We start from the raw sequence: 24,312 nt of genomic DNA, 5'->3' as shown, positions 1-24,312 counted from the left end.
GATGGTTCTCAAATTAAGTAAACCTAAACATCTTTTCAGTCGCGTGTTCCCACTCACCCACGCAGGGCGGGGTGTCAGGGTGCGGCTGGGGCTGCTTGCTTAACGCCCCCCTCCCATCTTGGAAGATGGAGGGGCCGTAATTAGGCAGATTAAAGGAAGGCTCCGTCGGGGCTCTCCTGAGCCCTTTATGCTCCGTGGCTGCCGCGAGGGAGAGCTGTTGACGTTTCTGAGACCCACACGCCTTCTCTTTGTGAGTTGAGGGTTTGGGTGAGCAACCTGCACCCCCTCCCCTGGGGCCGTGTTTCCTCTGGGGCTCCGTGAGATTCCAAGGTCAGCCTTGCACGTGAACGCCTTTCGTGGTCCGTGCAGAGCTGGGAGGATGTCCTAGGAGGAGAGACCGAGTTCGTCTAAATGGCCCCCTGTGTTGGCGGTGGATCCTACGGGGGGGGCATCCCTTTGCATCCCGTCACAAATGATTCTGTGGGTGGTTGGTACCTTCTTCTCACCTCCTTAATGACCTTGAGCTTCCTGTGCACCCAGCTTGTTTTCCACACTCTCCAGTGATCCCCCGGTGTGTTTCGAGACGCATTTGTTAAATATTTATGAACGGCAACACCATTTCCTTGGCGTTCGGCAGTGGGGGAGGTCTCCAAGCAGTGGCACTGGAGATCCCAGAATTGTTTGGACACCCCCGTAACCTTCAGCCGAGCGTCCCGCGGGACTCGGATGCCAGGTTCTGAGGTGGCAGAGCCCACGGTTTTCTGGCCCAGCTGTCGAGTGGGGGCTTCATCCAGAATCGGATAATAAGTGGTTTGAGTCATCTTGGAGAGGGGGTGTCTGTGTGTTCACTTTTTTGTCGGTTACCTAAAATATTTAGTGTTGCACATGCTTGAAGATGTCAGGATTCATCCTATTTTTCCAAGTTTTTTTTTTTTTTTTTTTTTTTTTTTTACTGCATTACTCAGCAGAAAACACGTTTCCTTTCCCCTCCCCCCTGAGGGGGGAGGGCAGAGGGAGCGGAGGAGGGAGCACCTAGCAGCCATCGACCCAGAGCCGACTCAGGCGCCGAGTTTTACGAGTGTCATTCCTTTTTGTGTTAGTAACAATCTTGAAGGTTGATCTCGCTGGCTTGACTTTGTAGGCGGGGAACGAAGGTCAGAGAGGTTAAGGAGCAGGCGGACGGGCAGCCTGTTTCCCGTGGAAACAGGATTCAGACCCACATCCACCTGCCACCCCAAAGCCCACCAAGCTCTGTCTCCCACACCGGCAGCTGCACAGGACCTGCGGGCCAGCTCTCCCCCACTTTGGATGTCCCAGTCCCACCCCCTCCGAGCAGTGACCTCTCCCAGGGGCCCCCAGCAGGAGAGGAAGCCCCACCTGTAAAACGGGGGTGCTGCCCCGTTCCCCACTGATCCTTAGACAACTAGGGTGTGCACCAGGGTCTTGTAAGTTGAGTGGCTATATAACTTATGGCCCAGATTGGGACGCTTTTGAGAGTGACCGTGGACACTGCACACTGGGGATGCCAGGGCGGTAACCAGCAGCCAGGACTGTCCTAAGAATCCAGGGTACGTGGTCCCCTCCTTATAAAGTTTGCCCCGAGGCCCACATCTTGTTTGCCATCCATTCCTGGCTGTTCCTTCCAGAAAACATCCCTCAGCTCCGTCTTGCCTCTGGGGCCGGGCTGCCGGGACCTCTGCCCCAGCCTGTGTCTTGCCTGCCTCCTGTCTCTCTCCCTGGCCCATCTTTCCTTAGTGCGGTCAAATCTACGTAACGTAACTTTTATACTTCAGAGTGTTCAGTTCAGTGACATGTGATCTGCGTTGTTGTCCAACCATCACCACTGTGTAGTTCCAGAACATTTCATCACCCCGACAGGAGACCCCCTGCCCATTAGCAGTCACCCTGTTTCCTTGCCCTGTCGGCCCTGAGCAGTCACTGATGTACATTCTGTCTCCGGATGTGCCTGTTCTGGACATCTCACATGGATAGAACCATACAACACATGGCCCTCTGTGACCGGCTTCTGTCACCGGTGTGTTTTCACCGATCATCCGTGTCGTGGCAGATGGGTGCCTCATTTCTTCTTCTTTTCTAATTTTTTTTAATGTTGATTTATTTTTTGAGAGAGAGAGAGAGAGCGCACGAGAGGCAGAGAAAGAGAGAGAGAGGATGGGAGGCACAGAATCCGAAGCAGGCTCCAGGCTCCGAGCTGTCAGCACAGAGCCTGACACAGGGCTCGAACCCACGAACCGTGAGATCATGACCTGAGCCAAAGTTGGGCACTTAACCAACTGAGCCACCCAGGCGCCCGCCTCGTTCCTTTTTATGACTAATACTGGGTAGTATGGCTAGACCGTCTGATTTATCCCTTCATCCACGGATGGGCACTGGGGCCGTTTCCTCCTCTTGGCTGGCGGGAACAGCGCCGCTGTGAACGTTCACATGCAACTTTTGTTTGAACACCTGTTTTCCGTTCTTCTGGGTTTGCACCCGGGAGCGGAGCTGCCGGTTCGCGCGGTGATCTTGTGTCTGACACACCAAGGAGCTGCTGTTTTCTCTGGCAGCTGCGCCGTCCCCCAGCACCCCCAGCAACGTGTGCAAGGCTTCCGGTTTCTGCACATCCCGCCGGCACCTGTCATCCTCCGTCCCTTCAATTCTAGCCGTCCTAGCGGCTGCGAGGCAGTGTCTCACTGTGGTTTTGATCTGCATTTCCCGGGGGGCTGATGACGCTGAGTGCTTTTCCCCCCGCGCTGGCTGGCCGTTCGTGCATCTTGTCTGGAGAGGTGTCTGTTCAAGTCCTTTCCCATTTCGAACTGGGTTGCTTTTGTGCTGTTGAGTTGCATTCTGGACACCAGCTCCTCATCAGATCTGTCATTTGCAGATGTTTGCTACTATCTGTGGGTCGCCTTTTCATGTCTTTGCACAAAAACATAATCTGGCACAAAACTTAAACGTTTTGAGGTACGATTTATTTTTTCTTTCGCTGCTTGTGCTTTCGGTGGTACTTCTAAGACACCATTGACCTCTCCCGGGGGCCCCCAGCAGGAGAGGTGTGCCACCTGCCAAGTCTGAGGTCATGAAGATTTACCTCTGTGTTTTCTTCCAAGAGTTTTATGGCTTTAGCTTTCACATTTAGGTCTTTATTCCATTTGGAGTTAATTTTTGTGGCTGGTGTGGGGTAGGTGTCGAGCTTCGAGCTTCTTCTGTCTGTAGAAAGCCAGTCGTCCCAACACCAGTTGTTGAAGGGACTGTTCTTGCCTCCCTGAATGGGCATGGCGACTCGATTCAGAAACCAGTTGATCTTGACGTAGGGTTTAATTTCTAGACTCTCTGTGCCATCCCGTTTATATGGTTATTCTTATGCCAGTACCGCACTGTCCTAATTACTGTAGCTTTGCAGTAAGTTTTGAAATTGGGGAAGATGAGTCCTCCCACTTACTCTTTGCTTTCAAGATTGCTTTCAGCTGTTTGGGATCCCTGTTTTTTTGCGTCTTCCCTGACTTCTTTTAGCAGTGTTTTTCCGTTTGCAGAGTTCAAGTCCTTTCCCTTTGGCCGCAGGCAGTGAACGACAGCAGGGCGAGTGCTGCCTGTGACCCTCACCGGTGCAGAGCACTGGCGTTTTTGTGTCACGCCGTAGCTGGTGCCCGGATCCCCTCCTTTCTTTGAAATCACGGTATTTCTCAGATCTTGCTTGATTTAATAAAGAAACAAGTGTATATGTATCATCAGTTTATATCTTTTGCGGTCTTCTGACAACAGCGTTTCAGCACGATGGGTTTTCCGCGCCGTCCCAGGTATGGTGTTGTGCGTATCTCGAGCATGATTCGGAGAGGGATCTGTAGCCTTTTCTGGGTCCCGGAGAGTCAGTGGCACAAACACAGCGGACACCCTGTGCTGGGCTGGCCCCTGGTCGCTGGAAGGCCGCGGCCCAAGGCACGGCCTGGGCCCCCACGCGGCAAGTGCCGGTGGACACGGCCAGGAGTCCAGCTCCGGTAGAACAGCCGTGATTGCCTCCCACAGTCTCCTGCTCTGGAGCTTTTACTGACAGCTGCACAGAAGTGATACACATTTGGGGGTGATGTAGAATCTGCTTCCTCTCACTCACTCTCGCTCACACGCACGCACACATCGGTGGCGAACGTGTCCTTCAGCTAACTTGGAGCCTCCTAGTGTTGTGACAAATGGTAACTTGTCACAAAGAGGCGGCTGCCTCCTGGAATTCTGCAAGTGCCCAGGAACCGTCTGGGTTCCTGCTTCTTGATGTGGCAGACAGGGACCTGTGTCACCTGGCTTGGGTCCCCTCCTGCAGGACATGTGATGTGCCAGCCACACTGGCCGAACGCACCGCGTCCCCAAATGCCTCTGGGCTTTGGCACAGCCTTCTTCCTCTGCGAACACGCCTTCCACCCTTGCTGCCCTCATGAGCTCCTCCTCCGAGACCCAGACCCCCCCGCCCCCACGTCTTCCCCAAGCACAGTAGGGATTCCCCTCCTCCTCCTGCCCCTCCCCCCCTCCCGAGTCGTGATGAGTTCACACCACGCAGGGGAGAGCAGGGCTGATACGGTGGGGCCAAGGACAGGTCAAGGTAGCCACCTTCTTGAGAATGTCCACCAGCCACCTGGGATTCCGTAGGTGGAAGAAGGCAGGGCCCCGGGGCCCTTTTTTGCCTTTGTAAGCCCCTTCGTCCTTAAGAAAAGAAAACAGGACATTAGCATATGACTGTCTCGGTCTGAAGAATATAATCCAGGCTGGACCCATTATCATCATACTGTTCTTTTCTTCCTGGTTTTTTTTTTTTTTTTTTAATTTTTTTTTTTTCAACGTTTATTTATTTTTGGGACAGAGAGAGACAGAGCATGAACGGGGGAGGGGCAGAGAGAGAGGGAGACACAGAATCGGAAACAGGCTCCAGGCTCCGAGCCATCAGCCCAGAGCCTGACGCGGGGCTCGAACTCCCAGACCGCGAGATCGTGACCTGGCTGAAGTCGGACGCTTAACCGACTGCGCCACCCAGGCGCCCCTTCTTCCTGGTTTTACAACAAAACTGAAAACCATTTTTGTGGGCCAGGGAGAGCGTCCATCGCCAGCACTGGGCCCTGGGGTGCCCGGCAGAGACGACGGCTCTGAAAGAACAGCCCTGCTTCTAAGGAAAGGTGCTTCTCCAGCGCGGGGGCTCCCTGCCCCCCACCCCTGCCCACAGCCCCGCCCGAGCGCAGGCGATAGCAGGCGCCGTCCGTCTGGCAGCCCAGGCCCTCCAGGAGCCCGTGGGGGGCACAGCGGCCCCGGGGCCCCCCTCCTTCCCGTGTGTGATCGTTTGCTTCACAAAACCCAGACCGACTGGCACCTCTGGCAACGGAACTTGTGCTCCATTTGACGTGGGGATGCTCGGGTTGGCTCCGGGTGCCCGGGGGCTGCTCCGTAAGTACTTGCTGAGAAGATGGGCCGCCGGCCAGCTGGGTCCAGTGACTCCGTCTCCCTCGGCGCGCGCTGGGGCCTTGCGCTCCGGAGGAGGCGAATGAGCTCCTGGGGGCGTCTGTAACAAAGTGCCACCACCTGGGTGGCTCAGGACAACACGCACGGATTCTCTTACGGTCCTGGGGGGTCAGAAGCCCCGAGTCAGTGTCACTGGGCTGCATCCGGGTGTTGGCAGGTGCTCCCGCTGGGGGGCTCCCGCTGGGGGGCTCGGTCTCTTGGGCTTTTGGAGCCGCCAGAGCCACGGCCCCCACGCTTCTTGGCTCGTGGCCCCTTCTTCCACCTGGCCCGGCGTCCTCCAGTCCCTGCTCTGTCTCCTCTGCTCCCTCCCGCAAGGACGCCTGGGACTTCGCTCACACCCACCCGGATATTCCAGGAGGTCTCCTCGCAGGGGCAGAGTCACTTTTTGCGTAGCAGATGATGTGCACAGGTTCCAGGGGTTAGGACCTGGATGTCCTTGGGAGACACCACTCGGCTTACCCAGCCGGTGTGCCCTGGGCCGGCCACCTACGCGTCTGAGCCTCAGCGTCCCCGAGGGTAAAACGCAGCCCATGGTGTTGCCTTCGGGAGCCGTCAGGAGGAGTCCACGAGCCGTGGTTAACCGTCTGCTAGAGCGCAGAGTGTGGTGGCAGTCTCTGGAGCTACCCTTAATAGTGGTGTTTGGGCACAGGAGTGCCCAGGCTGGGTGGGGGGAGGGGAGCTCAGCAGCCCTCAGGCTCCAGCAATCCCATGCAGAAGGGGTTTACCCCGTTGACCTCGTCCTCAGCTTAGATTGTGCACGGGAAGTGCCTGGGAAGTTTTAAATGCTCCTGAGGCCTAGTCGTTGCCCTCCCCCCCCCCCCCCCCCCCCCCGTCTTCTCCCTCGCTCTGGGTGGGGTCCTGGTGTTGGGATCCTCAGAGGCTCCTGGGATTCTAACACAGCCATGGTTCCGCCCCTGTTTTTGTGCTCAGGCTGGGCCACTGCACGTGGCTGCTGCTTCGCTGCCTGCGTGTGTCCCTGGGCCCGTCGGACTACCTGGGGGTCTCGTTGGCTTGACTCGAAGGTGCTGCCTTTTCAGCGACCGGGCCTCCGTCACACGTCAAGGTGCCAGATGCGATGGTCTCTGAGCATCTTCCGTGTCCCGGTGCTGCAACACCGTGAGGGGATGGGCTTTGTGAAGCAAGGGCTCGCCCTGCCCACCCCCGACTGCCCAGCTGGGGTCTCCTGGGCTCCCCACCGTAAACCCGGGGGCTGGGCTGGCATGGCCACTTCCCGGCGGAGAGGGGCCACGTGCCCTTTCCGGAGTCACGATGCGTGTGGGCCTGGCGGGCCTGGAACCCAGGGCTCTTGACGCGCGTTGGGCAGCGAGTGGCCAGTTTGTCTTCTAGTCAGACTATTCTGGAACTGGTTGAAAGGTGGGGCCGCTGGCGGCTGGGGGCTCCCCAGGATGCTTCTGGTCAGGGTGTGTTGACATAGGAAACAGCCTAAAGGGTACTCCCGTGAAACAGCTCTAAGTAATTTCACACTTCTTTCTAGAATGTGCCTAGCTGTCTCACGGGAGTGGGGAGGTTGGTGAGACTCTCCAAACTGGGACACAGTTTCGTTTCACTTGAAGCACGGAAACAGTAGATGCTGGGCTGTGCGGTGCCCATGCTTGTGCTGCTGGTGCTGGGAGACGCTGGGATGTTCCAGAGCCTTCCTGGAGGGGAGGCAGGGGCCCGGCCAGGGCTTCAAAGGGTGAGGAGGAGAGCAGGTGACCCAACCTGGCATGCTGGGGAAGGGACAGGGATGGCAGCAGACGGAGAACACCTCAGGGGATGCGAGCCAGCCCTGGCCCCCCCAGAAACAGCTCCAGCCCTCGGGGCCGCCGTGGCAGGTTCACCGCTGGGGGCTTAGCCAGCAGACGGGGCGTATCTCCGTTCCGAGGGTCAGAAGCCCAGATACGGCGGGGACGTGCTTCCTCTGAAGGCTGGAGGGGAGTTCTTCCTTGCCTCTTCCCAGTTTCTGGTGGCTCCTGGCGGCCCTCGGCTACAGACACGTCCCTCCCACCCTCTATCTTCTCGAGCTTCTCCCTGCGTGTAGGTCTCTGTGTCCTGTCTCCCCTTTCATAAGGACACTGTCAAATTGGGTTAGGCCCCACCCTAATGACCTCAACTTAATCACATCTGCAAAGACCCTATTTCCAAATAAGGCCACATTCAAAGGTAGCAGGGTGTAGAACTTCTATATTTTGGGGAGGGGAAGACACAGTTTAACCCATAATGGGCCTAGCACATGAGGCTGACATCTCTTCAGAGCCCTGATCCCTAGTCATTCTCCTGATGAACGTGGAAGAGCACGAGGCTTTGTTCCCCGCCTGCAGACGTAAGATACGCAGGTGACCTGCTTAGGCACACAGCTGGCAGGTGGCAGAGCCAGGAGCCAATTCTGAGCCGGCTGGGGATCTTTCTGGAAAGGCCCGGGGCGCTCTCCTCAGGCCACGATAACCGCAGGGGTGCCCTATGCCAGGTGGTGAGTAGGAAACCCACATTTCTCTTCCGACCATGGGGCACTTCCCAGGTTTGTGCAGACCCTGGGGCCCAGGAGAGGCTTGGAGTTTGCAGAGGTGTGGGGGAAAGAGCGGGGACAACCCGCAGGGGAAGGGCTTTGCTACACCAGGTGCTGCCTCCCGACTGTCCCTGGATTTCTCTGCCTCCCTCCTTTGAGTCCTCCGGGAACCGTCACGTTCGCTTTCCTTGGTTCCGTGGGCTCCTCGGTCATCAGGCCTGGGAATCCTGGTTGCAAGGCCCAGGCCGGGTTCCAGGAGAAGAGTGGTTCCCCACAGCCCCGCCGAGAGATGGGGCTTATTTTTAAACCTAAACAGATGGGGCGCCGTGAACCAAACACAGTCGCGGCTTCCAAATTCGAGGGACAGGTTAAAGACTGCCTTAGGACGTGAGATCGTGTGTGCGTGCGTATGGATTTTAATTGCGAACTGTTGTACACACACCATTAACTTCAGGAGTGAGACGCAGAGACTCCGTATTTGTACATGTCGTGAAATGATCACCAAAATGGAGTCCAGGGAACACCATCACCACACAGCTACAGTTTGTACACGTGATGAGAACTTTCAAGGTTTAATTTCTTAGCCACTTTCAAACATACAACACGGTATTCTTCTTCTCTATCGTACCCCCAGGACTTACTTACCTTAAAACTAGAAGTTTGTACCTTTGACCACCTTCACCCATTTCGCTTACCCCACCGATCTGGTCGCTGTATCTCCGAGCTTTTTTTTGTTTTGTTTTTAATTTTTTTCAAACATTTTTTTTTTAAATGTTTATTTTTTGAGAGAGAGAGTGCGAACAGGGGAGGGGCAGAGAGAGAGGGAGACATGGAATCTGAAGCAGGCTCCAGGCACTGAGCCATCAGCACAGAGCCCGATGCAGGGCTCGAACCCAAGAACTGTGAGATCATGACCTGAGGCAAAGTGGGAGGCCCAACCAACTGAGCCACCCAGGGGCCCCACCCGAGCTTGTTTTTTTTGTTTTAGATTCCACACAGAGGTGAGCTCATAAGGTACTTGTCTTTCTCTTCATTTAGCATAATGCCCTCAAGGTCCATCCTTGTTGTCGCAAGGGACAGGATTTCCTTCTCTTTCTGGCTGAATACTACTCCACTGTGTGTGTGTGTGTGTGTGTGTGTGTGTGTGTGTGTGTGCAACACGCACACACACACACCGCCTTTTCTTCACCCTCTCGTCCATCCATGGACACTTAGGTTGCTGCTACGTCTTGGCTGCTGTGGATGAGGCGGATATGAAAACGGTGTATTCGTACCGACTGTTTGAGTCCGTGCTTTCGCTTCTTTAGGGTATATACCCCGAAACAGAATTGCTGGATCACATAGTAATTCTGGTGTTAACTGGCGGAGGAGATGCCGTACCGTCCTCCAGAGTGGCCGCACCCGTTTGCTTTTCTGCCAGTGCTCAAGGCTTCCTGTTTCTCTGCATCCTCTCTGGCACGTGCTGTCTCTTATCTTTTTCGTAACAGCCATTCAAACAGGTGTGAGGGGTCGCTCCCTGCGGTTTTGATTCCCTGGTGATCGACGTCGAGCGCCTTTTCACGGTCCTGTGGTCCATCCACAGGTCTCCTTTGGAAAAATGTCTGTTCGGATGCTCTGCCCATTTAAAAAGTTAGATTGTTTGGGTTTTGGCCATTAGATTGTAGGAGTTCTTACATATTTTGGATTCTTGCCCCTTGTCAGATATATGACTTGTAAGTATTTTCTCCCACACAGGAGGTTGGCGTTTCCATTTTGTTGATGGTGTCCTTTGCTGTGCAGAAGCTTTTTGGTGTGATCTAGTCCCACTCATTTATTGTTGCCTGTGTTTGCCTTTGCTTTTGGGGTCAGATTTAAAAAATCATCGCCAAGACCAATGTCAAGGAGCCTTCACCTTCTAGGAGTTTTATGGTTACAGGTCATTTGTCTTTAATTGCCTTTGAGTTAGTTTTTGTATATTATGTAAGAAAGCGGTCCAGTTGCATTCTTTTGCATGTGGCTCTCCAATTTTCCCCACACCATTTATTGAAGGGACTGTCCTTTCTCCGGTGTATGTTCTTGCCTCCTTTGTTGTAAGTCAGTTGACTATGTGCGGGTTTATGTCTGGGTTCTCTGTTCTGTTTTTATGCCGGTACCGGACTGTTTTGGTTGCTGTTGTCTTGTAATATAGTTTGAAATCAGGGAGCAGGATATGTCCAGATTTGTTCTTCTTTCTCAAGATTGCTTTGCTTATTCGGGGTCTTTTGTGGTTCCATCCAGATTTGAAGATTGTTCTATTTCTGTGAAAAATGCCACTGGGATGTTGACAGGGGATTGCATTGAATCTGTAGATTGCTCTGTGCAATTTGAACAATATTAATTCTCCCCAACCATGAACACAGACTACCTTTCCATTATTTGTGTCTTCAAATTCTTTCATCAGTGTCTTAAAGTTTTCAAGGCACAGATCTTTCACCTCCTTGTTAAATCTGTCCCAAGGTATTTGATTCTTTTAAATGGAAATACAGATGAGATTGTTTTCTTTTTTGGGTAGTTTGCTATTTATGTATAGAAACACTACAGCTTTCTGTGTATTGATTTTGTGTCCTGCAAATTTGTTGAATTGTTGATTACTTCTGAGAGTGATTTGGTGGAGTCCTTAAGGTTTTCTATGTATAATGTCATGTCGTCATACAAAGGGTGATAGTTTTACTTCTTCCTTTCCAATCTGGGTGCCTTTTATTTTTCTCAGGTGCCGTGGTGAGGACTTCAATACTATGTTGAACAGAAGTGGTGAGAGTCAACATCCTTGTCTCATTCCTGATCTTAGAGGGAAAGCTTTTAGCTTTACACCATTATGACGTTAGCTGTGGGCTTGTCCTATGCGGCCTTTATTATGTTGAGGCGTGTTCCCTCTATACCCACCGTGTTGAGTTTTTATCGTAAGTGGATATTGAATTTTGTCAAATGCTTTTTCTCCATATGCTGAGATGAGCACGTGTTTTTTATCCTTCGTTTTATTCATGTGATGTATCACATCGTGGGTGCTGAAGGTGCCTGCCTCCCTGGAATCGGTGTACCCTCTTATGCTGTGTGATCCTTTTAATGCATTATTGAATTCAGTCTAATGTTTTGTTGAGCAGATAATACTCTTTTTAAAAAATTTTTTTAATGTTTATTTTTGAGAGAGAGAGTAAGTGTGAGTTAGGGAGGGGCAGAGAGAGAGGGAGACAGAGAATCCGAAGCAGGCCCCAGGCTCTGAGCTATCAGCACGGAGCCCGACGCAGGGCTCGAACTCATGAACCATGAGATCATGACCTGAGCCGAAGTCGGATGCTCAACCCACTGAGCCACCCAGGTGCCCCGATTTTATTTTACTTTTTAAAGGGTTTGTTTGTTTATTTTATTTATCAGAGAGTGAGCACGAGTGCGGAAAGGGCAGGGAGCGAGGGAGGGAGAATTGGAAGCAGGCTCCACGCTGTTAGCACAGAGCCCAACATGGGGTTTGAACCCACGAACTGTGAGATCGTGACCTGAGCTGAAGTCAAGCTGCTCAACCGACTGAGCCCCCGCCCCCCTCCCCGGGAGCCCCGAGGAGAGAACATTCTAACAGGGCCTCTTAACCTCTTGTGTGCTATGCTCTGGACTTCTTGGAACGATGTTTTCAAATGCCCAAAATGAAACACGAAGGCTTGTGAAGGAAACCAGTTCTGTCAAACGCAGCTCTTCTCACCGACCACCCTGGCAGAAGCAGCAGCTGCTCTCGACCTCGCGGAGCCCCCCGAGCTGCCCCCAGGGGCTGCCAGCAGATGGCTGGGTCCCGGGCAGGGCAGGTGCGGCTGAGCAGCAGCCTGGGTGAGCGGGGGGCGGGGGGCGGGGGGGCGGGGGGCAGGGGGGCCCTCGGGAAGGACAGGGCGGCGGGCGTGAGGGGGGCTCTGCGGCCTGGACCGTGAGCCGGGCCACCCACGCGGGCGCGATGGTGGGGACGGGGCAGTGGCCAGGGCAGACGCGTCCTTCCGCAGCGCCCGCCGTCCTCAGGAGCACCACGCGTGCGTCTGCAGCCCTCCCACCGGGCCTGGGGAGCCAGGTCCTCTCGTTGCCCCTGGTGGGCAGGAGCCCGGGTCCGGTGGGGGCTGCCTGCCCGTCCCAGGTGTCGCCAGCGGCAAGGCGGCTCTTGCCGGAAAGCCTGGGTGTCCCGGCCGCGGCCCCCCCCCCCCCCCCCCCCCCGCGCAGATCTGACCTCCTTCAGCCCCGTGCCCTGCCGCCTCTGGCCTCCCTGGGCCATCTGGGGTCTGAGGCTGCGTTCTTGCCGTGTAGTGCAGTCACCACCGGAACCCGGTGGCCTTTCCCACGGGCGCTTTGAGCCCCGAAGTACCTGTGACTTCATCTCCTGTCCCTGTGTCAGGCACGGGCTCCACGTGCAACACAGGCTGTCCAGGCAGGCAGAGGGCCTCTGACCCTTAGGGTGACAGCCCTGACGGTCCAGATGAGGGGTCGCGAGGTCACGGGAAGGGAAGAAGGGACTTGGGGGGCAGAGAATGGGGACGGGTGGGACTTAGGGATGGGCAGGAAGGGCCTCAGGGAAGGGGATGCGGAGACTTCTTGGCTGCCTGGGGCCCGAGGGGCTGTTCCCTGGACAAGGGGACACAGGGGACAAGTGTCCCGGCTGCAGTGAGTGGGAGGTGGGAGCGGTGGGGAGGCGGCAGCCAGGCTGGGCGTGCGGGAGAAGGGAGAAGTCTGGGTGCCCCTGGGCCCCAGGGGCCCAGGGCGTGGGAGCCGCCTGGAGCGTGACGAGTGTCAGCACCGCGCCAGGAAGGCACAGTGGGCTGCACCCTTCACCTCCGTGCCGCCCAGCGCTGGACTGGGCCGGGTCCGGCCAAGGCCGAGTTGCAGGCCTCAGAAGGACTCTGAAGGCTGGGGATGGAGAGCCCGGGAAATGGAGGCAGGGCCCAGCGATGGGGAAACACTCGCTGTGGTAGTTCCTACCGTTCCTCGTGGGTGTCTGTCCAGTTCATTCCTCCCTCGTATCCTCATGGCAACTGGGAGGTGGGGAAGTGTCGTCTTGTGTCACAGGTGAGGGGCCTGGGGACCAGAGAGGTTCAGGGGCTTCCGCGTGGCACGGCACAGCCCAGCGGTCAGACCAGGGCCGTGGTGCCTGGGGCGGGTGTAGGAGGCTGCACGGGGCTGGTGACTTCGGTTCACAGCCGGGCCAGTGTCTGTCCTCCAGGTGAGCGGGCAGTGCGTACCAACTTCCCCCACACATCCCGTGAGGCCCAGCGCCACCCTCCGCTTCCCCAGATGGAGAGCTCGTACGGTAACTGAGGCCCCGCGGTGTCGGGGGACCCGGGCACGGGTCCCCTAAGGCCAGGACAGGGTTCGCCCCTGGGCCTCTTGTGCAGCCTCAGGAAGCGGCACAGCTGTGCCCGCCCTGCCCCCGGGGGGAGGGGGGCTGCTCTGTGCCAGCACCCAGGGCCGCGTGGCTCTGAACCTGTCCCCCTCCTCAGGAGCCTCAGAGCCCTCTGTAACCGGGTGGGGAGGGGCAGCCCGTCAGCAGGAAGGCTCCCGCTTCCCCGAGCTGACTGGCCGTGCCTTTGCACATCCTTTTAGCCTCCGGATGTGCTCTGCCCCTGCCAGGGGGCTCCCAGCAGCCAGGTGAGCACCTCCGGTGCCCGGATCTGGTGTCGCTTTGTCCCCTATGCCCTGTGTCCTCCCGCGGGGGCCGGATCGCCCGCTGTTCTGTCACACGTCGATCCGCAAATGTCAGAGGAGCACACGCTCCGTGACGGCGAGCCCCACACCTGGGCTCGTGGGGACTGCCCTCTGGGGAGGGACACAACTAACCGAGCATGCGGGAAACTTGAGGGCAGAGGTGATGGGGGCCCCTGAGATCCTGTCTTTCCTGCCTAGCTGGTCCCAGCTCGCGAGGGCAGGGCTGGGGCCCCGGGCGCAGGAGACATCTGAACAGCTGGTGGCTGCCGCGTCACCTCAGTAACTGGCAGCAGGCAGAAAGTGTCCGTGACGCTCGATCATCCCTGTACCCGAGCTCTCCCCACAGGGCCTGGAATGCTAAAAACGGGTCACTCAAAATAACGGTGGCGTGTGGAGATCGTGAAAAACGCAGACGGTACCAAACGTCCAGTGGAACATCGTGATGCAGCTGAAGCCTCCCTGGGGCTTTTCCAGCTGCGTCCCTCCGGAGACCGTCTCTCGTCTGTCCGGCCGCCCCACACGTGGTGCTCGCAGCCACCCTGACGGGCCCCCCTCTGCCCACAGGTCTCCGTGCTGGTCCTCTTTGCCCTGGCCTTCCTCACCTGCGTCGTCTTCCTGGTCGTCTACAAGGTGTACAAATATGACCGTGCCTGCCCTGATGGCTTCATCCTCAAGGTAAGGCCCCGCCCCCGGCCCTCCACCCCCCACCCCGTGCCTTCTCCGAGGGACACAGCCCTGCTCTGGCCTCGGGTGGCCTGCGATGGGGCCCCTGTGGAAGGGAGCAGGGGAGGGAGGCAGAGGGGCAGGGGGAGAAGGCAGGGTGGAGCTGTAAACAAGGCAGCTTCTGGGAACAGACCTCCGCTGGGGGCGGGGGGGGCGGGGGGGCGGCGTGCGCAGAGGCCCAGAGGGAAGGGGAGCAGAGCTGGGCACGCCCCGCCTCCCGCCCGTGCCTGTCCTTGTCCCTCCGGCACCTGCTTGGCCAGCTTTCCATGCTGGCGGAAATGCCTGCTCTGCTGATGCGACGCGGCCTTGTTCCAGAAAGCCTGAAAGTGGCACAGAGGGTTACACAGGGGAGGAGTGGAGAAGATGGAGGGGAGGAGGGAAGGCAGGAGGAGGCAAGATGTACTCCCAGTGGACTTGCTCCCAGTTCCCACAGCGCGGCATCTGGCCCCCCACCCTGACCCCCCACGTTTGGTTCTGACCTCTCGAGAGCCAGCGTGAAGGGAAAAGCTACCATTTCCAGGGGCCGGTGTTGCCGAAATCAAAGCCGGAGAAGCCCGTGCTGAGCATGTACACGGACAGGCTTGGTCTGTCGCGTCACCGGGTGGCTTTGCTTTGGGTCTCGCGGCCGTGAGGGAGCAGAAGGCTCGCACGGGGCAGCAGGCTCAACAGACCTCCCGCTTCCCGGCATGTCGCCCGTGCGCAGTGCTCTGACCCTGCGGCCCTCCCCCGGCCGGCAGGTATGCATTTTGTGCGTGCCACGTACAGTGGCTGCCGCTGGTATTCGGGTGCAGCACAGCTGGGCCCATCGGGTAGAGACCTCCACCTTTGGGAAGCTCCCTGCCCTCCTCAAAAGACGCGTGGAATCGGTTGTATTCTGAGTTAGGGTATGAGCCCTGGAAAACCAAAGGGCAAGGCAGGGTCGGGCGCTGCAGTTTCTAGAAGGGTGGTCAGGTTGCCTCTAGGAGGCCAGTGAGGGAGCTGCGTGGGGACCCGGGGAACCCCCCCCACACCCCACCCTTTCAGCAGACCCATCCACACCCTGGGCCAGGCTATCTGGAGGAGACCAGCCCAGAGGCCTTGGGGGGGCTGGGAGGAGGGCAGGGCTGGCCTTGACCGAGTACGTACATCAGCAGACTCCAGAGGCCAGCCGGGCCGGACCAGGCGGGCTAGGGGAGCGGCAAACACGGTTGATGGCAGAACGCAGGCAGGGTCGGCCTGGAGGCAGCGGGGGATGAGCCAGCTGTGGCCAGTCTGTGCACCACCTCTGGGGCCAGGCAGGGGCCCCCGGAGTGGAGGGGGGTGGGGAGCGACAGGACGGCCACTCACACTCAGTGGCCCAGGGAGGCTGGAGGGTTGGCGAGATGGCCCAGCAGGCTGCTGCCGGGAGCCTGGGAAGAGACTCGGCAGGGTGCTGGGGATGGAGAGGACACCCACGGGACACAAGGCTGAAGAGTGACTCTGGGATGCAGGGGAGAGCCTGGCCCAGGGCTGGGTGACGCAGGGGGGCCGAGGTCATGGGGAGGAGGCAGAGCAGATGTGGGCACGGTGCCCTGACGGGACCCACGTGTGCAGAGGACAGCTTCCTGGGACTAGACGGGCTGCTCACAAAGAACAGGGGCCAGCGGCTCCATCAGGAGGATGCAGGGTCCGCGTCTTGGCTCTTTCTCTGGGCCCGGGGCACGCGTCCTGCACGGAGGAGGAGGGTGCAGCCTGAAGCTGCCCCGCCCTCCCTGCAAGGCCAAGTTCTGCTGGCGCAGGCAGGCGGAGTCAGAGATGAAGGCCTGGTTCTGAGGGTCCTGGCAGGGAAGGGGGCAGGTGCCTGTGCGTTCAGAGGCCGGGACGGGTGATCCTGGTGCCCAGCCGGCACCAGGTGAGTGTTCTGTAGCTGCGTCCCTTGGGACTTGGGCATCTTCCACTGGCGTTTCCATCTAATTGGGGGCAGATGTCCTTCCTGGAAAACACAGCTGAAGGGCTGGAGAACTACTAGCCTGGGTCCAAGAGCCCTTGGCTGAAGCTGGAGGGGGGAGAAGTGCGATGCGTGCCGAAGTCCCCTCCCTGCCTTTCCGCCTGTTTTGCGATTGTACACGTCACACACAGACCTGACGGTTCACAGGGGTTTTCACACGGGGATTTCTGAATGCTTCCCAAAACCTGGGTAGGTACCAGTAGATCCCCGTTGTATCGGTGGTTAGATGCAGCATGGACACGATCTTCCTTGTGCCCCAAGGTCACCCCCCATGGGTCCTTCGTACGTATTTATTCAGTGCTTCCTGTGGGGAGCCCTGCTGGGTGCTGGGCATGTGGTGCAGGACGGGAGGAGTCCAGGCCCTGCCCGTGGGGCCGGTGTTCTGGTGGGGAGACAAGTGGCGAGCAGACAGGCAGATACCCAGTGCCAGGCAGAGAGGCGGCCAGGGTGACTGTGCGTGCCCGGGGTCACCGCTTCCAGGTCACCTAGGGTGCAGACTGAATGAGGAGTCCATTTTGCCCGCGGTGGTGAGGGCCTGCTCCTGGACTGAGGCCACAGACTGGGCTGGGTCCTGCTGACCCCAGAGCCGGAGGGGGGCCCGTGGGAAGGGCTGATGGGCACAGGTGCCGCAGAGGTCCTGGCACAAAGCAGAGGGCAGGCACCTGCGCTGCGGGTGAGGGGAGGCTCCTTGCGGCCAGGCCTCCCCGCCAGAGTGTCCCGTCCTGATGGGTGGGCAGGGGCGGGGGTGGGTGCTAAGTTCCTGCCTTTTTCTTGAAACTGTGAAGTCGTCATAGGAGTTTCATGGGAGGGTTTCCACGTACTGGGAAACTGCCCGGCCCTGCGTGTTGACGCAGACGGTCAGACACCCCCGTTCTCTCGGTGGAGTTTGTGCCCGAGGAACACTTGCCAGTGCTGACCGTGTGCCGGGGCTGGAACACGCTTCCTCGGATTACCTCATTGGTGTGACGGTCATTTGCTTTCATGGCTGAGAGATGAGGGGCAGGGCCCCCCTCAGGGGGACGTGTGGCTGTGATTCTGGCCTGATGGGGGCCGGGTCAGAACGTACTGGGGAGCGCCTGGCCTCGTGCTGCTTCGCAACTGGGGTTCTCACCTGCCACCTGCCCACCGTGGTGCTTGCCCCGCATTTGCTTCCTGCGGCCCGCGTGCGGGCAGTGGCAGAACTGCCCGTCGTCCTGGCCTGGTGCCCCGAGGGCAGGGCCACTCTCTTAGGCCTGGAGGCCCTGTCCTGGACCGGAGTGGAGCCCCACACTGCCCGGCGGGTGCTGGTGAGTGGCAGGGGGAGGGGACGGAGCACAGGTGGCAGTGGGGCTGGGGGGGAGGGGGGTGGCCACCTGCCTTGCCGGACGGGGGCGGCTGCTTCCTGATACCCGGATGTGGGCGTGGGTGAGCGTGGACACATCCCGCCTTCTTGCCCGAGCTGCCCATCGCGGACCACAGTCCTCACGGCCACCCAGCATGCGCGGCCCCTCGGCCCCATCTCGTAGACGGGGGGCGCCGAGGCTCAGAGCGGGAGGAACCGCGGTGAACTTGGCCTGCAGCATGGGCCGACTCGGAAGCCGCCGCCTGGCCCACCGACGGGCTGGACAGGCAGAGCGGGGTGTGGGGCACGCCGCAGTCCTTTGTCCTTTCTCTTCTGGAAATAGTCCTCCGTGCTCCCGGAAGGTGGTTCTGATCCTTTGACCAGAGGAGGACTGTTCTCCACTGGCGGGGCAGGACCGGGTTGAGGGGAGAGCATGCGTTCATTCCGTCCCCTTTCCGCTGTCCGCGGCGGTCACTCGTCTCTGGGTTACCCAACAGGGAAGTACCCACGGCACCTGCCTGGCATGCCGGGTCCGTCCTGGGGAACAGAGGCGTGTGGACGTGTCGTCCACCCCTGCAAGATCCCAGTGCTGTCTGTACCCCTTCGCTGTCTTCCCAGACCCAGCAGTGATGAAACGGTAGCTCGTGGGCCGGGCACCGGACCAGGCACGACAGCCTCCATCCGTCAGCAGCCACACCGAGGAGGCCCCGACCTCGCTCTGCTGAGGGGCCAGACCCGCCACTTCTCGGTGTCGGAGGAGCACAGCCCGGGTCTCCTGAGTGAAGGCCCCGGGGACGGGCACGGGGGCTAGTAGGTAGCGTAGGGCCCGTGGCCCAGGCTCTGGCGTGTTCCTTTCGGTGATCCTGGTGCCTGGCACAGCTCCTGACCCTGCTGGACAGCCCACCCGAGGGAGAGCCGACCCCCAGCCATCCTCGTCCTAGACACGAGGCCGGCATCCCAGGAGAGCCATCCGGGCGGAGAGGGGCCCCGGTCACGAGCGGCCGCTACATCTGAGCGGCGGGAGCTTTTTTCTGTGACGGGGGCGTCATCCCTGCTCTCTCTGCACAAGTCGTGTGCTCTGCCCTGTGTTGCTGTGTCTGGCACCGAGCAGGGCCCGGGCTGTGTGGAGCCGCCCACTGCGGAGGCCTCGGGGTTCAGAGGGCGACGTCACAGTGTGTCGCTCGCCTGTGAAGGTTCCGAAGGCTGAGCCGGTAGGGCAGGCAGGGCGCGGGGAGCCGAGCCGCGTTCCCGAGGCCTGTGTGCAACCGAGCTGGGGCTTGAGCTCTGGCTGAACCAGACACTGCCGGGGCTCCGGGAAAAGAACGTTCTGCCCCGCCGGCCCTGGGGCAGACTGTTTCACTTCTCACTCTGCTCGACTCGGGAGTCCAGCGGGTCACCTGTTGGCGGCCTCCCACGGCGACACCATGTGGGGCGCTGGGCACTCTGCTGTGCCTTTGCGTCTCTGGGTCTCACCTGCCCCGGCTGGAAAACGGGGCTAACGGCACCTGCCTCGCAGCGAGAGAACGTGCGTGGGAAGCGCCTGGCCAGCTGTCAGGTGCAGAGAGAAGGTCGGGAGGAGGAAGCAGGTCAGGAGGAGGAAGCATGGGTGGCGGAACCCCAGTCCCGTTTTCTCTGCTGCCGGGGCAGTGGCAGGTGGGCGTTGCGTCTGCGGGCAGATCTCAAGGAGCAGCCTTCTTCACCTGCCGTTGGGTTTTAGAGACCGAGGAAGAGCTGGGCCCAGGTCAGGGGGAGGCTCCCCTGGTGCACCCCGGGCCGGCACTCGTGTCTCCCAGCGCCCACGTCTGAGGTGCAGCAGCTGTGGCCGGCCGGCCTGGCGATGGCCCGAGATGATGTCATCAAAGATCCTGTCACCTTCTCCACTAGGCGCTTGCCCAGGAGAGGTGAACGGACGGTCTGCGCCGCTGAGCGTCTTGCGAGGCCCCAGGAGTTAACTGGTCAGAGTGCCGTGGATGGTGCCTGGGCTTCAGATCCGGGCGGTGCACCCGCCAGCGGGGCAGCCTTGGCCGAGACACTGCGTGCAGCATGCGGAGCCTCAGAATCGTCTGGGGAGGTTTAGGGATACAAAGGTGCTGAGTCAGACCCTTCGCGGTAGGCAGAGAGCCTGGGTCCTCAGACTCTTCCTGGTGAGTGTGGAGGTGGCCAAGGCCAGGCACCCGTCTTTGCTGTGGTCTCCCCTCACTGAGGAAGAGGCCATGGCGTTCGTGTATTGCTTTGGTTGCTCAGACACACAGGTAACGTGGTTTCCACGAGGCGGGAGGTCCGTCTCTCTCACACGAAGGCTCCAGGCAGAAGGCGGGGTGGGGGGGGGGGGAGGCAGTTCTGTGAGATCATCCTGGAGCCCTGATTCGGTCTTGTGCTGCCCTGCCAGCCCCTCGGGGCATTCTCCGCCTCTGGGCAGTCGAAGCCAGCGAGAAAGGGCCGCGGGAGAGGTGGAGGGTGGGCATCCACGCCCGTCCCTCTGGCCCGGCTGCCAGGAGCTGGGAAGTGTAGTTAGCTCAGCACCAAGCGCCTGCTTGACTCGGGAGAATGCGCCGTGGAAGCCGATCATCTGCAGCCCCGCCCACCTGGCTCGTGGGCCCGGTGAGCTGCACGTGTATGGTGTGCTCGGGCCGCGTCAGCTGTGGTGGCCCAGTGGCCTGGGTCGGCTCCTGGACCCACCAGGAAAGGCAGCCTTGGGTGCAGGATGTCTCTGGGGTCCTGGACGTTTTACCAGCTGATGAGAGCTATGGACTGGACTCCCCCACCTCAGGCCCCCTCAGGGTTCCGTGGCCTGTAGGGATGAAGCCTCTTCCTTCGTGGACAGCTGCCTGGGATAGCCCACTCCCTTGCCTCCCCCCCCCCCCCCCACCGTATTGCTGTCTGGGCTCCTGCTTTCTGGGTCACAAGGTCACACCAGCTCCCCGACGGGACTTCTAGCCCTTGTGTGGCCGTCTGACCCCGGTCATCCTTCCCAGTGCCCTCCTCACCCTGCTGGCACTGTCCTGTCTGTGAGGCTCATCTCCTCTGCCTCGAGGGCGCGCCCTCCTCTGGAGAAGGCCTACTAAAGATCCAGCTCCCAGGAGGTTTTCCTGACTTCCCTTCTTTTACTATCTGTGTTTCCAGCAGACAGGTCCAAAGTATTTTCTAGTAGATGTAACATAAATGACAACTAGCGGAAGATCTTCAGCGAAGCAGGACAGGACAGCTCATCGTGCCCCTGCAGCCCAAGCCCCGCTGCGTCACGGCCTCGCTAAAGATGTCTGTCCTGTCGCGGTGGGACCAGTGCAGGCGGTGGCTGGGCTGCGTTTCTCCTCTAAGCCCAGGGAAGGTCCCCGTAAACACCTGGGGGGTGTTCACCGGAGACCCTCCGGCATCCCCGCAGCATCGAGACGTTTCGTCTCCACGGCCCCTTGTCTTTCAGAACACCCAGTGCATTCCAGAAGGCTTGGAGAGCTACTACGCGGAGCAAGACTCCAGTGCCCGGGAGAAGTTTTACACCGTCATCAACCACTACAACCTGGCCAAGCAGAGCATCACACGCTCCGTCTCACCCTGGATGTCGGTTCTGTCAGAAGAGAAGCTGTCCGAGCAGGAGACCGAAGCCGCTGACAAGTCAGCTCAGTGAGACGGGCAGGTTCCTCACAATGTGTCACTCGAAGGTAACAAAGGGACTTGGAGGGACGTTTCGTTAAATATAATTACCGATAATTTAGAGGTTACTCATTTATGGTGCAACCGCTTCTGTTTGCTAATGCTGCTTTGCCAATAAAACTTGCTGCCGACCGCTCATGGGCATAAGATCAAGTGCATATCAGCATTGCTTAAAGAGCTGTGACACCACGTTCCATGTTAAGGAATCTTAATTTAGCTGCTTTACTGGGATTTATGGGATGCCATCAGAAAGTAAATTTACACTGGATATGCAAGGGGTTTGGATTCAGATAAATAATGCGTTTCGTGGAATCAATTTTTTTTTTATTGCCCTCCCCCTCCCCACCGCACTGCTGTTTGCAAACCTTACTCCACAGCCATATTTAGACGGGTCCCCACTTGGTTAAGAGCAAGCTGTACTTCAGATTTCTTCCCACCTTCAATCAGGCGGCAGCCGGGCCATCACCATGATGTATGGCAGTGAGAGGTGCAGAGAAGGAAGGAAATGGGACGTCCGGTAGCGGGTGCGCCCTTCCCTTCCCCGCGCCCACTCCGAAGCGGCCGAGTGTCCCGCAGGAGGGCCCGCTCGGGAGGCTCTATTCCGCCCCCTGGAGCTGGCTGGCACCTTGGCGCGGAGAGCACCGTGCTTCAGGCCGGCGCATGTAGACCGGGTCCAGTGTCCCAGCACGTGTGGTGAGGGGCTGTGGGAGGACCCTGGGCCACGGGCCTGAGGAAGTCCGGGCCCCTGTAGGTAGTCTGCTCTATGACGTGTTGAATAGGAGCGACACCCTTTGGTCTTTTTTGTTCTGTCCTGTTAATGAATAAATTTGCACCAACAGCCCTGTTAGCGAGTTAGTTTTTAAGACCTTATTTGTGTTGGCAAAGTCAAAATGTAATTGCTGGGAAGCCAAGACTGATTTTTATTTTGTGAACTAGAAATCTTTTCACGTAAGAAGCAGGCAGGGGAGGCTGGGAGGGGCTGGCGTGGCAACTTGCAGATCCAATGAGGACATTTCAATTCACGATCTTTGTAAAGAAGTTACATTTCAAGCTGAATCTTGACATTAAAGGATATGTTTACAAAATTGCCAGTTAGCTAAGCTACGTGTGTAAAACCATTAAATGGAAACAAGGCATCCGCAGACATTTTCTTCCATGTTATCTGTGCTGTTTCTGGTGGACATGTCAGAAGTTTCACTGTTTTCACTAGGTCAAAAATAAATGGCAATGAGTTTGAGATCTGTTGCAAACAAGCGTGGTGGCCACGGCCAGCTCCATCACTGCTTTCTGAAATATGCTTCCAGAACCGGATTTTATTATGGAGGGTGTTTCGCAACCATGACCGTGGCCTTGGAGCCGGGGCGCGTGTTCTAGAGCTGCGTGCTGTGAGGGTGTGATGTAAGCACGCACGAGAAGCACTGACTACGTGCCAAACTCTCCCGCACAGATACATCTATGAAAGCTCTAGCCCACGTAAACGCACTGCTAAGGCATCACCCCTTTGTATTTTCTAGTAGACGTTTTATTGACTGTAAATCCATTCACATGTAACTTTTGACATTTTCACTCTGTGCAGAGAAAGAACACAAGGGTCCCTGTGGCTGCACCACAGACTCTCGATTTTGCATACACAGCACACGATTTTGCAGGGGGCAACGCAGAGCCATCGGCACCCACACCGAGATGGGGCCCCGTGAACACCAGCATGCTCTCTGCACAGATGTGGTTCCCACTGCAAACAGGAACACCTGTTCTAGAGGGACAGGTGCACGGGCCCAAGGGCAGACAAATGCTCCTTGGGCCCCAGCAGCCCCTTGCTGAGGGCCCAGGGTCTGTCCCCACACCCCTTCCCCCACGGGCAGGCAGGCGTCCGCCAACCTTCTGTATCTGGACCCACTGATATTACACGAAGTAACTGTAGTTGCATTTATTATATTTGTGAGGCAAAGGCGAGTTTTCTACAACGTAGCGACTCTGTAGCACTTGGCTCAGGCAGACAGGAAGCCACAGGAAACTAAGTGATGGTCGCTTGCCGTGAGAAGTTATCACCCAGCACTCTTCCCTAAGCCACTGGAAGGGCCAGGTCGGTGCCTCCCTGAGCCCCGCCTCCGGGCAGCCCCTCCACGTGGGCCGCCAGTTTGGGTGCAGCCAGTAACGACCCCCCTCTCTTCCACCCTGCCTCAGGAGTGCCACGCAGTCCACTGTCAATTTGTGTTCATTAGTTTCTTTTTCAGCTACTAAACGGGCTAAGACCACAGGTCTGGGTGTCCCTTTTGTGGGAGCACGTAGCTCTGCCACCGCCCCCTCCCCCCAACGTGGTAGGATCTGGGCACAGCCCTGGTCCGATGCCGGAGACCCTCGACAGCGCCCCATGCGCCAGGAGCGAGCAGGGCAGACTAGCTGTCGTACCAGTCCAGGAAGAGCAAGGAGAAGGAGCACATCACCAGGAAGAAGAGCACCCACACTCGGAAGCCGGCGTTGTTTTTGATGGCCTGGGGGGGCGGGAAGGGCAGGAGCACAGGATTTTGGGTTGAGGAGTGCTCACGCTCTCCGTGTGTCCGCACTCACTCCCTACCCTGGAGCTTATGCTTACCTTAATTAGTAAGCAGAGCCAAACAGTGGGTTTAGAATCCACCAGAAAACAAACAGGTGTCTCCCCCTTATTCAGACGTCCTACACCCTTCTCCCAGCAAACACCCGGAAACGGCCCACGCGGGGCCCAGGGTTAAAAAGAGCCCCACGGCTGGCCCGGCAGCTGTAGTGGCCCAGGAATGGTCCCACGTCAACCCAAACCGAGGACCACACTCAGAAGACCACGTCCACTCAACAGAGTCCACTGTGGTGGCCTCGATAAACAGGGACCAGGGCTCTGGCCCTCGGGGTGGGGGGTCCAACAAGCTTCTCCGGTGGCGCCCACCCCTGGTGCAGGTGGCTAATCCAACCCTTGCCAAGAGTGGCCTCGTG

General features: G+C 58.3%; 2 protein-coding genes across 3 annotated transcripts in view; one reads left to right on the top strand and one right to left on the bottom strand.

Annotated features, from left to right (window-relative positions):
• Window positions 1-22,552, top strand: part of NSG1 (neuronal vesicle trafficking associated 1) — a 30,598-nt gene extending 8,046 nt beyond the window's left edge. The window contains exons 3-4 of the mRNA XM_047090785.1: window positions 14,252-14,362; window positions 21,119-22,552. Of these exons, the coding sequence (XP_046946741.1) occupies window positions 14,252-14,362; window positions 21,119-21,322 (315 nt within the window). The 3' untranslated portion in view covers window positions 21,323-22,552. The remainder of the gene's footprint in view (window positions 1-14,251; window positions 14,363-21,118) is intronic.
• Window positions 22,553-22,852: 300 nt separating this feature from the next.
• Window positions 22,853-24,312, bottom strand: part of STX18 (syntaxin 18) — a 121,777-nt gene continuing 120,317 nt past the window's right edge. For both annotated transcript variants that reach the window (XM_047090782.1, XM_047090784.1), the window contains one exon: window positions 22,853-23,840. In XM_047090782.1, coding sequence (XP_046946738.1) covers window positions 23,745-23,840 — 96 coding nt within the window. In that variant the 3' untranslated portion in view covers window positions 22,853-23,744. The remainder of the gene's footprint in view (window positions 23,841-24,312) is intronic.

The sequence above is a fragment of the Lynx rufus genome, unplaced genomic scaffold (genome assembly GCF_022079265.1).
Source record: "Lynx rufus isolate CCGP_SWC_20201006 ecotype Redwood Valley unplaced genomic scaffold, mLynRuf1.p SCAF_3, whole genome shotgun sequence".
Taxonomy (NCBI): Eukaryota; Metazoa; Chordata; class Mammalia; order Carnivora; family Felidae; genus Lynx; species Lynx rufus.
Note: the sequence above shows the minus strand (reverse complement) of the source record. Positions and strands in the feature narration are given on the sequence as shown.